The 14,523-nt window shown below is 41.7% G+C and overlaps 1 protein-coding gene across 1 annotated transcript; it reads right to left on the bottom strand.

The window, feature by feature from the left end:
• Window positions 1-2,641: 2,641 nt before the first annotated feature.
• Window positions 2,642-14,432, bottom strand: LOC133606563 (zinc finger protein aebp2-like). Its single transcript, XM_061960636.2, has 8 exons — window positions 13,764-14,432; window positions 10,533-10,761; window positions 8,017-8,124; window positions 7,676-7,862; window positions 5,808-5,932; window positions 4,737-4,804; window positions 3,255-3,368; window positions 2,642-3,164 (listed from the first exon to the last, which is right to left on the bottom strand). Exons 1-8 carry the CDS (start codon window positions 14,270-14,272, stop codon window positions 3,152-3,154), a joined length of 1,353 nt encoding a protein of 450 aa, XP_061816620.1. The 5' UTR covers window positions 14,273-14,432; the 3' UTR covers window positions 2,642-3,151.
• Between the last annotated feature and the right edge of the window lie 91 nt (window positions 14,433-14,523).

Below are 14,523 nucleotides of genomic sequence, written 5' to 3'. Positions count from 1 at the left end.
AGGAGTCTAGTGGTACATGCAGCCGTCTGGAGGAGGGTGGTAACATCATCCATGTAGCCCCGCAGCGCCGGGAGTCGCTGGCCTGACTCAGATCTCACTCCTCGGACCATCTGTCTTCCACCGATAAGGATGATCTCGAAGGCTGTTATGAACAGTATTGGAGAGATAGAGCAACCCATTGCTATTCCCTTCTCTAACTGGTACCAACCAGTTGAGATCTCCTGGGTCGTGTAGCAGACTTTGAAGTTGTTAAAGTAGTTTACTACCAGGCTTTGGATGCATGATGGAATGTGGAAGAAGTTGAGTGCAAAGCTGATGAGTTGATGTGGAACCGATCCATAGGCATTTGCCAGATCCAACCAAACCACATGCAGGTCCGCTTTGTTGCGCTTTGCTGACTGGATTTGCTCCCAGATCATGGCCGAGTGCTCCACGCAGCCAGGGAAGCCTGGAACGCCTGCCTTCTGACAACTGGTGTCGATGTAATTGTTTGCCAGAAGGTAGCTGGTCATCCGTTTCGCCACCACGGTGAAGAAAAGCTTCCCTTCCACATTCAGTAGGGCAATGCCTCTGAACTGGTCGATGTTACAGGAGTTACTCTCTTTTGGGATAAAAGTTGTTATTGCTCTGCTCCACGATGATGGTATTGACTGGGTTTTCCAGGCAACGCCCATCAGCTTCCACAACAGCTTCAGGAGTCCAGGACAGTTTTTGAAAACCTTATAAGGTACCCCGTTCGGTCCAGGTGCTGAAGCAGTTCTTGCACGCTCAACCACTTGCTTAACCTCGGGGGTGTGGTGTCAAACTGCGAGGAAGGCTCAGGTGGGCGAGGTACGTGCCCCGGTGATCCGAGGGGGAGGTCCTTTTGGCTATCACTGAGCTGGACTGTGATGTGTTCCTCCAACTCCAGCTCACTGGTCTGGAGTGTCCCGTTCTTCTTTTCCTCTAGCAGGCTTCGAGCATACTTGAAGGGGTCCCGGAAGAAGCTTGCCCTTGCTTTCTCCTTGCGGCTTCTGCGTTTCCTGATCCTTTCAGCTCTCCTCAGTTGTGTGAGTCTTAACTTGATCTGGTCCCACAAGTTCTTCAGGCCGACTTTCTCCTGGTCATTGGCTTTCCTCCACTGCTTGCGTAAGAGGCGGCGTTCCTTTACGAGCTGGAGGATTTCCCTCTCCCGTCTCCCGCTCTGTTTGGGAACGATCTTCCTCTGTGGCATCAATCCAAAACGCTCTTTCCCTTCTTCGTAGATGATGTCTCCCATAATGTTTAGTTTGGAAGTTACACTGCCTGTTAGCGCACTTTGGAGGGTGGTGCATAAGTTAAAATCGAAGCTGCTCCAGGAGTCTTTGTCGTTGGCTTTTGGCCACTTCACTTTGGCTTTCCGGATAAGCTTCACTGATGTTCCTCTTGTGGGTTCTCTACTTGGTGTTTCACTGTGCTGCGGGCTGTGCTGTTGTTGCTGCACGTCCTGCTGGGAAGGCTGGTCCTCCTCTCCCTCACCAGTTGCAATGGTGGGATCAATAGCACTGTGGTGCTCAACCTGGCTAAGATTCCTCCTTGTCTGATCTGCTTCTGCAGTGCAAGCTTGCATCTGGTTGCGGCCACCGCCGCATTTTTCCTTTCCCTGGTGTATTCGCAGGCCCCGGTAGGTTGTTTCCTTGGCCCACCCACATATATATATTATATACATACATATATACATATATACACATATATATATATATATATATATATATATATATATACACATACATATAACATATATATACACATATATATATATATATATATATACATACATATAACATATATATACACATATATATATATATATATATACACATATATATATATACACATTTACATACATATATATATATATATATACATACATATACACATATACATATATACATACATATATATATATATATACATATATATATATATATATACATATACATATATATATATACACACATATATATATACATATATATATACACACATATATACATATATATATACATACATATATATATATACACACATATGTATACATATATATATACACACATATATACATATATATACACACACATATATATATACACATATATACATATACATATATATATATATATATATATATATAGCTGCGATGAGGTGGCGACTTGTCGAGAGTGTACGCCGCCTTCTGCCCGAAAGCAGCTGGGATAGGGTACAGCAACCCCAACGACCCGAGAGGGACAAGCGGCAGAAAATGGATGGATATTTATATAGGTGCGTGTATTTATAAACGCATACAGTATATAAACAAATCTGTATATGCATGTCTATTTGATGATTACGTATAAAACTAAAATGTTAGTAACCCATAAGGCTATGTCTCAAATGGAATACTTCCCTCAATAAACTACAAGTCTACTGTGAACGCAATTAGCGAGTGCATTGTTGCCCGCATACCATTCCGGTCACTTCGCAGATATGACAATATTTCTATACTTCATCTGTTCTCTACTTTACTACTAGTTACTCCTCAGTGTGTCCAACCAGCACTGCACATTCACCATTTTGAATGTTTTGCGGGCAACATAGTGAGCGCAAAATGCATTCTGTGTGTGTATGAATAAAAACAGACCACTTTGAAAAGTATCAGTTTGTGAACTTTATAATGTACCTAAGCAAACACGCACACTCTTTGGAACAATACAGCAGATAGACAAGTTGCTTTGATGGTTTCGATGAACATCACATTCTTTAACAGCTTGCCACAGTACGGCACTAATTACAGTAACTTGTTTTACTGATAGGCAGTGTTGTTTAAAGACTATGTCATAAGGTTTGGTAGAAAAAGGACATACAGCTATGGTTCATAATGAAGAAGTACAAAAATATATTACAAATCTCAAGTATTTACAAAGACGGCTTCTCACTACAAATGTGTCTACTATTACTCTGTAGTTTTCTAGTTCCAGTAAACATCTCCCTAGTTATCTGTTGTTAATAAGCACCTAATAGACATGGCTTCATCAACCATGGAAACACGTCCCTAAACTCCGAGAGCGTCACCTAACAGAGAACAAGAAGGTGAAAGACCAACTTCTTCGTCAATGGTTTGATTTCAGAACTGACATCAATTATTTGGAACCGCTCAAAAGATCATCCTGTGTGAAAATAAAAGAAGAGTGACAGTTTTAACATTAAAATTAAGTACTTGGAGTACAATTCTGTCTCATGCAGATGAATGTGCGCACCTGCAAATATTAGGGTCCAGAAGTACAGCTGTATCGGTCGGTAGCTTGGACAGATGCACAATCTTGGTCTTCTGCTGCTGTCGGTCGCTCTCATTCACCCAAACATCTGGAAGTCTGATAAAAATACAGTTATTAATCAATACTCATGAATATTTATCACATACTATGACTAACTCCTGCCTGTGTAATGTATTCAACATTTAAAAAGGGGATATTTCTTGGAAAGTATGTGTAATTAAGGAAAACACACGAAAAGCATTACTCTGCTGATCCAACAAACATTTCTGCTAAAAAAAAAAGCAAAAAGGATTGTGTAAATCAGACTCCAAAGAAACCTCACCACCTGTGAACCTCCCCGCACGTCACTGTAGCAGACATGCTAACCTCAAACCCTCCGTGCGCCACGGAAGGAACTTGACTTTACAGTGTGCAACAGATATTGTGTTGCACACCACACATTGCACGCATGTAGGGTCTTCAAAAACTGTAGACTATGATCACAAAGTTAGAATAGCTAATCACTTGACATATCTCCCTCTGCATACATTTATATCACATATTAGTTTCACATTTGAAGGTGAAATGCTGACACTAATGGACTTTTACACGATATTCCAATTTTATGAGTTTCACTTGTACTGTATACTGGAAATGTCTGAGTGAAAATGTGGTTGAAGGAAAACATGCAACTTTTCTCAGCCTACAATTGAACATTCACCTCGCGTGGCAAATGGGCTCCAGTTTTTGACTACAAACTTATTCACTCCTTGTCTGTCCTGTGTGTACCTTCCCCGCCGCGGTAAAAGCAGACGTTATAGCGCCGGGCGGCATACATGAACTGGAGATAGTACTTACTGCACTCCTCTGAGCCAGTCAAAATCTGTCTCTTATCATGCTCATCTAAATGAGAAGGCATTCATTTCAATTTAACAAAAATAATGGGGCTATCATGATAGCCAGTGAGTTAGTACGTGTTAGCGTTACTGCTGATGTGATAAGATCAACGTATTCTGAACGCGACATTCATTTATGGTATTTATTGCATGCTGTGTGTTCAAATGTTTCAGCATGTCCTCCTCTTGATGAAATACCAATCTTGCAATTATTACAAGTAGCGCTGTTGCAATCTTTTTTTTAAAATAAAATATAGCCAGACTTTAGAGCGTTTGTTCCGCCCGGGCACCGCCCTTTTACTGTCTGATGTCACTATGCACATGGCGTAACAAAGTCATTTCCAACCTGGTATCATTGAGGGAACCGCTTGAAAAAATGTCAAGCGATTCCAAGTAATTGATAAACTGGGTACCGGTTCTGAACAAGAACCGGTTTTCGTTTCCCATCCCTACTAGGAAGTAGAATAGTGTCACTTGAACATCTATTTGCCATTTCATTGTGTCCACAGCTGGACTTGGGCCGACGTCTACCAGTTACAAAGACCAAGTCCTTACTCAGCTATTGATGCCACAAAGACAACAAACGTACATGTCCTCAGGTGTCCAGTGCAACAGAACTTTCACTTTGCCAGATTCTTCTTTCCTCCTTGCCATTACCTGAAAACACACACATGGTGGACATGCCACATAAGTACAGTATATTGCAGCCACAGACAGTAAATACTGAACAAGTTGTCAATGTTCGTTAAATTGTCCTGATATAACTTTTTCCACTTCCAACATGATACCACTACTTGAGCTTTGATGTTGATCCAAAATCAGAAGGAAGCATACATACTTTTATTATTTTGCAGTGTGGAAGGTTAGAATAGGCTTAATCAAGTGAAATTAGTTAAACAAAGAACAATGGTAGGTATGAAAAACACGAACATTTGTATTATATATATATATATATATATATATATATATATATACAAATTTTCTAATTTACATTGTAGAGTAGGAAAAAAAGTCCTCTTTTCTGTCCAATACCACATGAAAGTGGTTGGTTTTTTGCATCTTATTTGTCTAGCTTCCATACTCGTTTTTAAACACTTTACAAGAAATACATTGACGGCAAACTCCGGAGCTTGCTAGCTTGTGTGCGCTATCTTTCTGAGACTCTTATTTTGTTAGCGCAGGCAGGATGGAGCAGTACTTTTATTGTGAAGAAAGGAACTGTGCGGTCGGTCTTTAAGCTTTTGACGCCATGTACAGCACGCGAGTCTGTTGAAATTTAAAAAAAGTGTTTCTCGCCTTCTGTCGTATAGCTCGCAGCAGCCAGCGTCATCTCACAAAATCCTTGGGTGCCGCGAATGTCAGAAGTGACATCATAGTGAAAATTGATGAGCGGTAATTTGTAGGACTATTTTTTTTTTTATGCCAGGCTGGCGATCGACTGACACACCTTTCGCAACCGACCGGGAGCTTGCGATCAACGTAATGGGCACCCCTGGTGTAAATATTTGACTCAAATGCCCTACCTGATGCAACACTCCTCTTTTTTGGGCTTGGGGCCGACACTACACATATCTACATAATGTATCATGACACCACACCAGGGCAGTTAGTGTTTAAAAGTTTAGTAAACTACTATTAGTTGGTGAGTGTGTGGGTGTACCGTGCTGTGGAACACCACGCTGTGTCCATTGCCAAGGCTCTCAATGTGTGTTGCCAAGTTAAGACATATAGCTCGATGGCGGATGGCATCCATGGTTTGGGCGTCAAAGAAGTCATGAGGTCGGGCTGAAAACAAACAAAACAATCATCCTCTTTTCCTTAAACAAATGTATCAGATATTACATGGTGTATACTTTGTTTTGTATTGTATACGTTCAGTTTTGTCACCTGGCTTTAAGGGGCGGACTGATTAGCACAGACATCCAATAAAATAAGACCAAGGAGGCCGCTCTTCTTGATCACACCACTCCACGTTCTACGCTGTGACCGACGTGGCCATTAAAGTTTCAGCAGAATTATGCCACCACCTCTATGAGAGACTCCAAAATGGGTATTCTGAGCTGCAGTTCAACAGGTAGGACAATTTCCCCGACCCAAAGGCGCATGAAAGTGAATTTCTCAATGATCAGGAATGACTCCAACAAAAGAGCAGCGGAGGAACTATTATAAGGCGGACACCTACTCAACGTCTTTCCCTAGCAGAAACACCAGAGTGGAACCAAGTCCAGACACTTTCTGGGAGTTTGGTTCCATTGCAAGGACTGGAGGTTGAGATGAGTGCCACTCAATCTACTCAGACTTTGAACTGGCCAACCAGTACGTGTCCTGAGGTGATGTTCCGCATTTCAAGAACTAGATTGGGGCCCTGTCCACACAAGAAGGTTTGGGTTTTGTTATTTTTCAAATTACAAGGCATACTTTTGCAGGTTGGTTTGATCAGGCTTACAATCTTGGAGAGGAGAAGCTCGTTTGGAGCTTTATGCTACATGCTAATGCTAGTTTTGATGCACTCCTTCTAGCTTGACAATGTGGTGGTATTTTTAAGAATATGATGTATTATTATTATTATAAATTTTTTATGCGCCTGTGCTGCACTTCTAGTTGATACTGTAGCTGTTGATGAGGTTTTGTTGCAATAAAGCTAATAGCAGTAACTGCAGCACAAACACTGCTTTCTTGTTCACCATTGTTGTTGATAGCAGCTATTGCGTGCAGTCCTCTCTTTTATTTATGGTCACGTGACAACACGACGATGTTATCAAAAAGTAGTGGTTTGCTTGTCCACACGATAACAGGTGCCGTTATCAGACTTTCCCACTCTGGGGAAAAACATTTCATGCAATAACCTACTGTTCCCACCTAAAAACGTTCCTGTGTGGACAGGACCTGGGACAGAGACTGACACCCCAATACACACTACACACAAATCATTAGTGTATAATATAGATAAAAAGACTACAAACAATCCATTAAGTACGAAAGCCTCCACTTGACTTTGACACAAGATAGTTGTGTCATAATTAACACAATCGTCTCTGCACCATTTACCAAAGACAACGCAGCTTTGTACTATACAAATGGATCAACTGGTAGTAAACCAAAAAAATCAAGAAAATTTGCAGTGTAATGTAAGGCATACAAAAGCTTGAGGACAATTTCACCCAAATCTGGCTCGGTTGAGGTGGACTCGTGTGGGTACGCCATGTTCCAATGCTGCAATTTAGTGGCTATATTCCAGATGGTTTGATATGTGCGAGTGCTCTGTACTATGTTTAAGCATGGTTAGAAAAGGTTGATTAAGCTACAAACTGCCAATTCTTACATAAGTATAGCATTTGTCTATAATCCGTGTAATTGTTCATCCTGACAGTTCTTATGCTGCCCCCTTGCATAATGGATTGAAACAAGACAGCATAAAAGAAAGTTGCAAACAGTAAGTGATGACATGTAAATGTAGGGCAAGGTTAAACATAATATAATGAAAATGCAAAAAAAGAAAAGAAAAAAAGAAGCTCCACAAGTACATACGGAGTGAGCGTCGATGTTTGTTTTTGAGCTTTCTTCTCTTGTTGAGGCCAGCCTTTGATGGAGACTCCTCCTTCACTTTGCCATGACTGGAAACCTTGGATGAACTTTGCGAGCTGAAATGAGTGGGAACGTGACGTGCCAGCCCACCCTGAGAGGCAAATGTGGCATTGCAGCCACCAACAACACACTGCATATACACACACATACACACACACACACACACACACACACACACACACACACACACACACACACACACACACACACACACACAAGATTCAGAGGAGCAGGCCAAATTAAGCAGTGGTGTCCATCTCTTTCATCTGGGAATTGTGTGTCACCTTGAAGGGTTTGTCGCCGCTGTGCGTCAGCATGTGTCTCTGCAGCCAGCTTTGACTGGTGGATGGCGTGTTATACACCTTACATCCCTTCCAAAGACACACAAACACCTGTGTGGAGTACGCAGCGGACACAAATAGTCATTATTTGCAGACATGCGTAGTTTAAAATCATCATATATTTAGTTGTTAAAGTACCAGTACGGTCGAAAAAACAGGTTGACTTTATATGATTGTGTTTCATTGTATCCATTAAACCATATCCAATTGTATTCACAATCTGCAAAGTATGAGAAAACACTGTATAAACATCACAAAATGCCACAGATTCAGTCGGCCATTTTGAAAATTCTGCACCGAATATCTTGGGCAATTTCCATAGCACAGTGGTTCTTAACCTGGGTTCCATCGAACCCTAGGGGTTTGGTGAGTCGGCCTCAGGGGTTCGGCGGAGGTCAAAACACACCCAACTCATCGTGTAAATACAAACTTCTCCCTATCGGCGTATTACGGATACGGCAACAGCTAACTGATTTGCAGGTGTGTAATTTGTTGTGAGTTTATGCACTGTGTTGGTTTTGTTGTTTGAACAAGGTGATGTTCATGCACGGTTCATTTTATGCACCAGTAAAAAAAACATGGTAACACTTTAGTATGGGGAACATATTCACCATTAATTAGTTGCTTATTAACATGCAAATTAGTAACATATTGGCTCTTAACTAGTCATTATTAAGTACTTATTAATGCCTTATTTGGCATGGCCTTATTATAACCCTGACCCTAACCCTAACCAAATAACTCTAAATTAAGTCTTTATTACTTAGAGTATGTTCCCCTAGTGTCCAAATAACTCTAAATTAAGTCTTTGTTACTTAGAATATGTTCCCCATACTAAAGTGTTACTAAAAACATAACTTTGTCTTGAATTTGAAAAAATAAATAAATAATATTTTTCACTAAAGAAGGGTTCGGTGAATGCGCATATGAAACTGCTGGGGTTCGGTACCTCCAACAAGGTTAAGAACCACTGCCATAGCATCTACGTCACTGAAGGAAGGCTTCTGCACTCTGACCATATTAGCAGATCAGTCATATTGGAAATACACAAAAATTGGAATGAGATGTGCTGCCTATCATTTACAATCCTTATGTAAGACAAGAACACATAAGTTTGGCTTTTTAATACATTTGAATAATACCGTGACGCCTGACAGTATCGAACAAAAACTTGGTGAGTAGTTTTTTCCGCCACTTTAGCATTGGCCGAGTCTGAAAATAAACTACATTTCCCGGAATCCTCTGCGCAGCGCAGGGCGCCAAGGTAGGGGAATGGAACGACGTAAGCAGGAAGTGAAGTGTGTTCGTAGTCGATGAGAGGAATTGTATTTTTAGACATTTCCTGAAAAATTTCATCAAAATCTATAAATAACTATTTAAGTTATGTTGCTAACATACAAACAAAGCCTGGCATAACATAATCTCTTTGGTGGAGGTAAAAGAGTCTTCGTTCCACAAAGCAACACTTCCATCTCAAGCGTTTCCAAGGCGACACAGAACCAGCCGGTCACATCACACCGCACGGAGGTAATCACCCCCAAAAAAGTTCAACGCTGGAAATATGAGGAAACTGAAAAACTACGTGATAAATCCTCAATCCATCCATTAATTTTTCTACTGCTTGCTTCTCTCTATGTCGCCGGCAGGCTGCATTGGGCGGAAAGCAGCGTACACCCTGGACAAGTCGCCATCTCATAAACCGTCATCCAGAAATTATATTTGAAGCCAAACATAATTTTTGTGAGGTATTGTCATTGTTAAAAGTTAAATTGTTAGTTAACTTTTCTGAAAATAAGCATTTTCCAGACTGATATAAACGTGTCCACTGTGGAGGACACCGCTTGTCAGAAAGTAAAAGTTGAAAGACACTAAAGTGAACATTATTGTTTTACACTGGATGTTTACATTGTCAATTTAAAAACACTCAACTGCTGGGGTTTTCTTTTGTATTTGCTTGAAACAGTCGATGTCCCTGCAGAATTCTTTGCACTTAAAAATTATGTTTGTAGTAATAAATATGATTAGAACATGTTAGCGTTATGTTTGTGTTCAATTACAATAAGTGTGTTTATCCTAAACATTCCTGCCATTCAATTTTACACACTATGGCATTTGTAAGCCTTTTTGGACATATACCACAATAATATTGTACCGTGGCCTTAATACCGTGATAATATTGTACAGTTACATCCCTACGTGACTGGCTTCCTCATTACTCTCAAAATGGCTTGGGAATCTCTGTGAGATTTATACTATTTTTATCATATCTATTTATTCGCAAACTTCGGAAGTCTTTTGGTGTCATAAATCAGATATATATGATAAAAGCTTCAAAATAGAGGCAACTTGCTTTTCCACTCTACTGGTACTTTGATATCACCTTAGTACTATAGCAGAATACATATACTGTATGTAAAAGCAAACAATATAATTTGAAACAACAAAAATTAAAGACTTACTCCTCCCCGCTGGCCGTCTACATGTGTGGCTCGGATGTGATCCGCCAAATCAGGGCTATTGGAAAAGTGCAGCTGGCAGCGATCCCAACAGCACGTGTAGCTCGACTTGCCATTCACTGGCACGGTGCCGTGGCCCCCCACCATGCCGCCGCCATTACTGTTGAGCATGGCTGGCGTGGAACGGCCGCTTGATGCTGTGCTCTCCATGTCCATTAGGGTGCTGCTGATACTGAGGCACAAACATACCAATGTGGTAAAAGAGAATATCAGTCCTACATCCAAGGTAAAATCTCCAGAGCTGGTGGTAAACTGCGAGTACTTGTGTTTTCATCTTAATAGTTGGTGTATGTTGTTCTTCTGACCAAAACAATACTTGATAATGAATCAACAGTGCCTCTGCTGCTAGAAGGCAATTAGTGCATTCCTTTCTGCCTCAATTGACATAGAGTAAGTCAATACTATGCAGTTATTTACTGTGTACTATTGCATGTAGATTTAGGCAACGTTCACACTTCAGGGTCAGATGTCCAATGTGGATTTTTTTTGTTAAATACAATCTTTTTAGTTGCCATTTACATGACAATTTTTTTTTTTTTTCTAATGTGAATGCAATTTGACTCGCATGTGGACATGACGTCGCAAGCACTGCAATATTTACGGAAGTAAACATGGCTTCCACTGGCACATTTGTGACAATTTCAAGGATTTTGTGCAATCAAAGTCAACAGTTTCTGAACCGAATTATTGTGCGTAGAAAATTAAGGACGAAGACAAGTATTTTGTCTCTCACAGTTTTACATGATTTCTTGCTTCGATGTCTGCTTGAAGAGCGTGTCTGTGGGCAAGCAGTCTGAGACAGGATTGGTAGAACTTTCACATGGGTTGTACTTTGGGTTGTACTTGTATAGCGCTTTTCTACCTTCAAGGTACTCAAAGCGCTTTGACACTACTTCCACATTTACCCATTCACACACACATTCACACACTGATGGAGGGAGCTGCCATGCAAGGCGCTAACCAGCACCCATCAGGAGCAAGGGTGAAGTGTCTTGCTCAGGACACAACGGACATGACGAGGTTGGTACTAGGTGGGGATTGAACCAGGGACCCTCGGGTCGCGCACAACCATTCTTCCACTGCGCCACGCCGTCCACATTCTTCCACTGCGCCACGCCGTCCACATGAGTTCCTCAAATACATAATTTTACCCTGTTTTCTGCTCCGTTGTCAATTATTTATTTTGGCGAATAATTATCACAATTATCACTTTTTCTAATGACATTCAAGTCGGATGAATGTGACATGAGCGAGGGACGCATCACATATATATATATATATATATATATCCGATTTATAGCCACAAGCGAAAAGGGCCTGCGTCGAATATAAACAATTCGGAATTGCAGTGTTCACACGGACATGAAAAAATCCAATACAGGTCGCATATGGGCAAAAAAATCGGAATTGACCAGCAGTGTGGACAAGTGTATATAGTATGTGTACTGTTAGGGAATTGGATAGAACGCAACAGGACTGTTCAGTTTTTCTCAGAAGACATTTCGCCTCTCATCAGAGCAGGCTTTATCAGTTCATACTCAAAGATTAGATAGGCTTTAGCGGATCCTGCACCATCCCCTCAGACTAGGGCATGAACTGATGAAGCCTGCTCGGATAAGAGACGAAACGTCTTCAAAAACAATCTGTACAATCCAGTTATAATAGAGTCAATGCCCAGATAATACAAATACCTGGATAAATGAAAATATTCACAGGCAGAGTACGTGTACTGTTAAATATATGTTTTTGCCATATTTACTGTCCAATTACTTAGCTGTAAAACCAATGTCAGCTATCGGATGTTTGAATTTCCCTCGGGATCATTCACGTAGCCATCTACCCAGGAATAACATTTGGATTTTAGAAGTGGGGCTGACACAACTGGCTTGGGTACAGGGGGCTTGGTTTGAAGAGATTTTATGCATGTTTCGGAGTGATATGAATAGGAAACAAATATATTTTTGTACGAAATAAAACATTAACGGAATGAAATAACATCACTCTGGTTTTTCAAGATTTCATTATGATTTAGTTAAATGTGTACCTTGTATGTCCTAACTGGGAATCAAACCTTGTCCACTGGAACAAAAGACTCTTACTCAAACCATTGAGCTACCAAGAATAGCCAGTCTTTGTTCTTTTTCCCTTAGCCCAAGTCTTAGTCAACAACATAACTACCTTGCACTTGGCTCGTTTGGATCTTTTGTCTTACTTGTCCGTAGCTCATATTGATGGGTGGCCGCCAGTTCGCTCTTATACCGCATATTACAGCTGCTGAGTGCTATCTATCATTGAAAGGTAGGCAGCCCCAGAAACCCAAACAATGAGTTTGTGGGTGATCTAGAAGGACAAACTTCAGCCTGAAAAGCAGTTTTCCGCCTTGCACTGTTTGACTTGTCTCCATTCAATAGCGTTACATTATTTTTGGACGTTAAGAAGTGCACGGGACAAAACTGCTTTTAATTTTAAAAAATGTGTCGACTCCATCCATCCGTTTTCTTCCGCTTGTCCCTTTCGGGGTGGCGGGGGTGCTGTAGCCTATCCCAGTTACAATAGGGCGGTAGGCGGGGTACACCCTGGACAAGTCGCCACCTCATCACAGGGCCAACACAGATAGACAGACAACATTCACACTAGGGCCAATTTAGTGTTGCCAATCAACCTATACCCAGGTGAATGTCTTTGGAGGTGGGAGGAAGCCGGAGGGAACCTACGCAGTCACAGGGAGAACATGCAAACTCCACACAGAAAGATTCCGAGCCCAAGATCGAACCCAGGACCTCTCTATCCTCCCAAATTACCTCAAATGCTTTCAAGTAACAGCACCTCTGCTGGTTGCAACTAAGCAATCCAGTCTTTTCTGCCTTTATCAAAATAATGATACCATACAATCACCAAATTGATTTACTATAAACTAGATGGATGGATGGATAGTTTATCATATTTTAATAGCATATTTAATCTTCATATCTAGTTATTTAACACCAGAGTGGCAAGCCTGGAGGAAAATGGCAAATAACTAGATTTTATTTCACTTGGTATATAATTGTGTCATTTGTGTAGGTTTGAGGGCTTTTTCCCACAAGGTTTTTAATCTGACCAGACTAATTTGCATATTGTTTAGCTCCGATGGTAACTATGATAAAGGGGAGTCTCCGTGCTGCTTCCACAGACCTGTCCTCGGAATCCATCCGACTGAGCGGCTCCCCGTCCGACGAGGTGAGCTCCACGCTGGCTCGCCTCTTCACGCCATGCTCGTGTTTCTCCGCCGCCTTTGTGTGCTCTGTCGGCGGCGAGGGAGACGAGTTCCCTCCTTCCCTTTGTTCTTGTCTCAGCACCCGGGAGCCCTCTTGGGCGGACTCGGGACTACTCGCCAGGCTCCCCTGGGCTGGACTTTTCCCCGCTTCTGATAGTTTGTCGTCTCGGCCGTAGGGGCTCGTTTCGCTCGGAGAAGCGGTGTCTTTGTCGTCGTCGTGAGGAAGCAACGTGTTCCCCTCGTGTTCCTCCCCGCGACCACCACAGGCGTCCATTCCGACGCCGTCCTCTTCATTGTTACCCGGCTCCTGCTTGAGGTCCGACACGGCCTGCTCCTCCAAGCCGGTATCTGCGGCTTCTTCCTTGTCGTCGTGGGCCACCGGTGACTGAGAATCCTGCTTGGCTCCTTCGGTACTTACTGGAGCCATTCTTGACCAGCAGTTATTATAAATTGTATTAATTTCGGGGTTATTCCAGTTAAAAAGTTACCCTCCTACCCACTCTCTTCCGACGCTCAACTCTCCAATTCAAGCCGAGACTACATCGTTTGTAGTGACGTCATGACGCTTGACGGACCAAGATCGTTAAAAAAAGAATGATGAATACTCTGTGCCCATTTTTTTACGACTTACTCTAGCTATGGAAGCCCGTTTCCGCCATTAAACAAATACCCCAATGG

The sequence above is a fragment of the Nerophis lumbriciformis genome, linkage group LG05 (genome assembly GCF_033978685.3).
Source record: "Nerophis lumbriciformis linkage group LG05, RoL_Nlum_v2.1, whole genome shotgun sequence".
NCBI classification, from domain to species: Eukaryota; Metazoa; Chordata; class Actinopteri; order Syngnathiformes; family Syngnathidae; genus Nerophis; species Nerophis lumbriciformis.
Note: the sequence above shows the minus strand (reverse complement) of the source record. Positions and strands in the feature narration are given on the sequence as shown.

Excerpts from the sequence above, each read along its gene's own strand:
- LOC133606563 (XM_061960636.2), bottom strand. The coding sequence starts at position 14,272 with ATGGCTCCAGTAAGTACCGAAGGAGCCAAGCAGGATTCTCAGTCACCG. Across the intron at positions 7,863-8,016 it reads GCGGCGACAAACCCTTCAAG|TGTGTTGTTGGTGGCTGCAA; the intron begins GTGACACACAAT and ends GTGTATATGCAG. Across the intron at positions 4,805-5,807 it reads GCGTGGTGTTCCACAGCACG|GTAATGGCAAGGAGGAAAGA; the intron begins GTACACCCACAC and ends GTGTGTTTTCAG.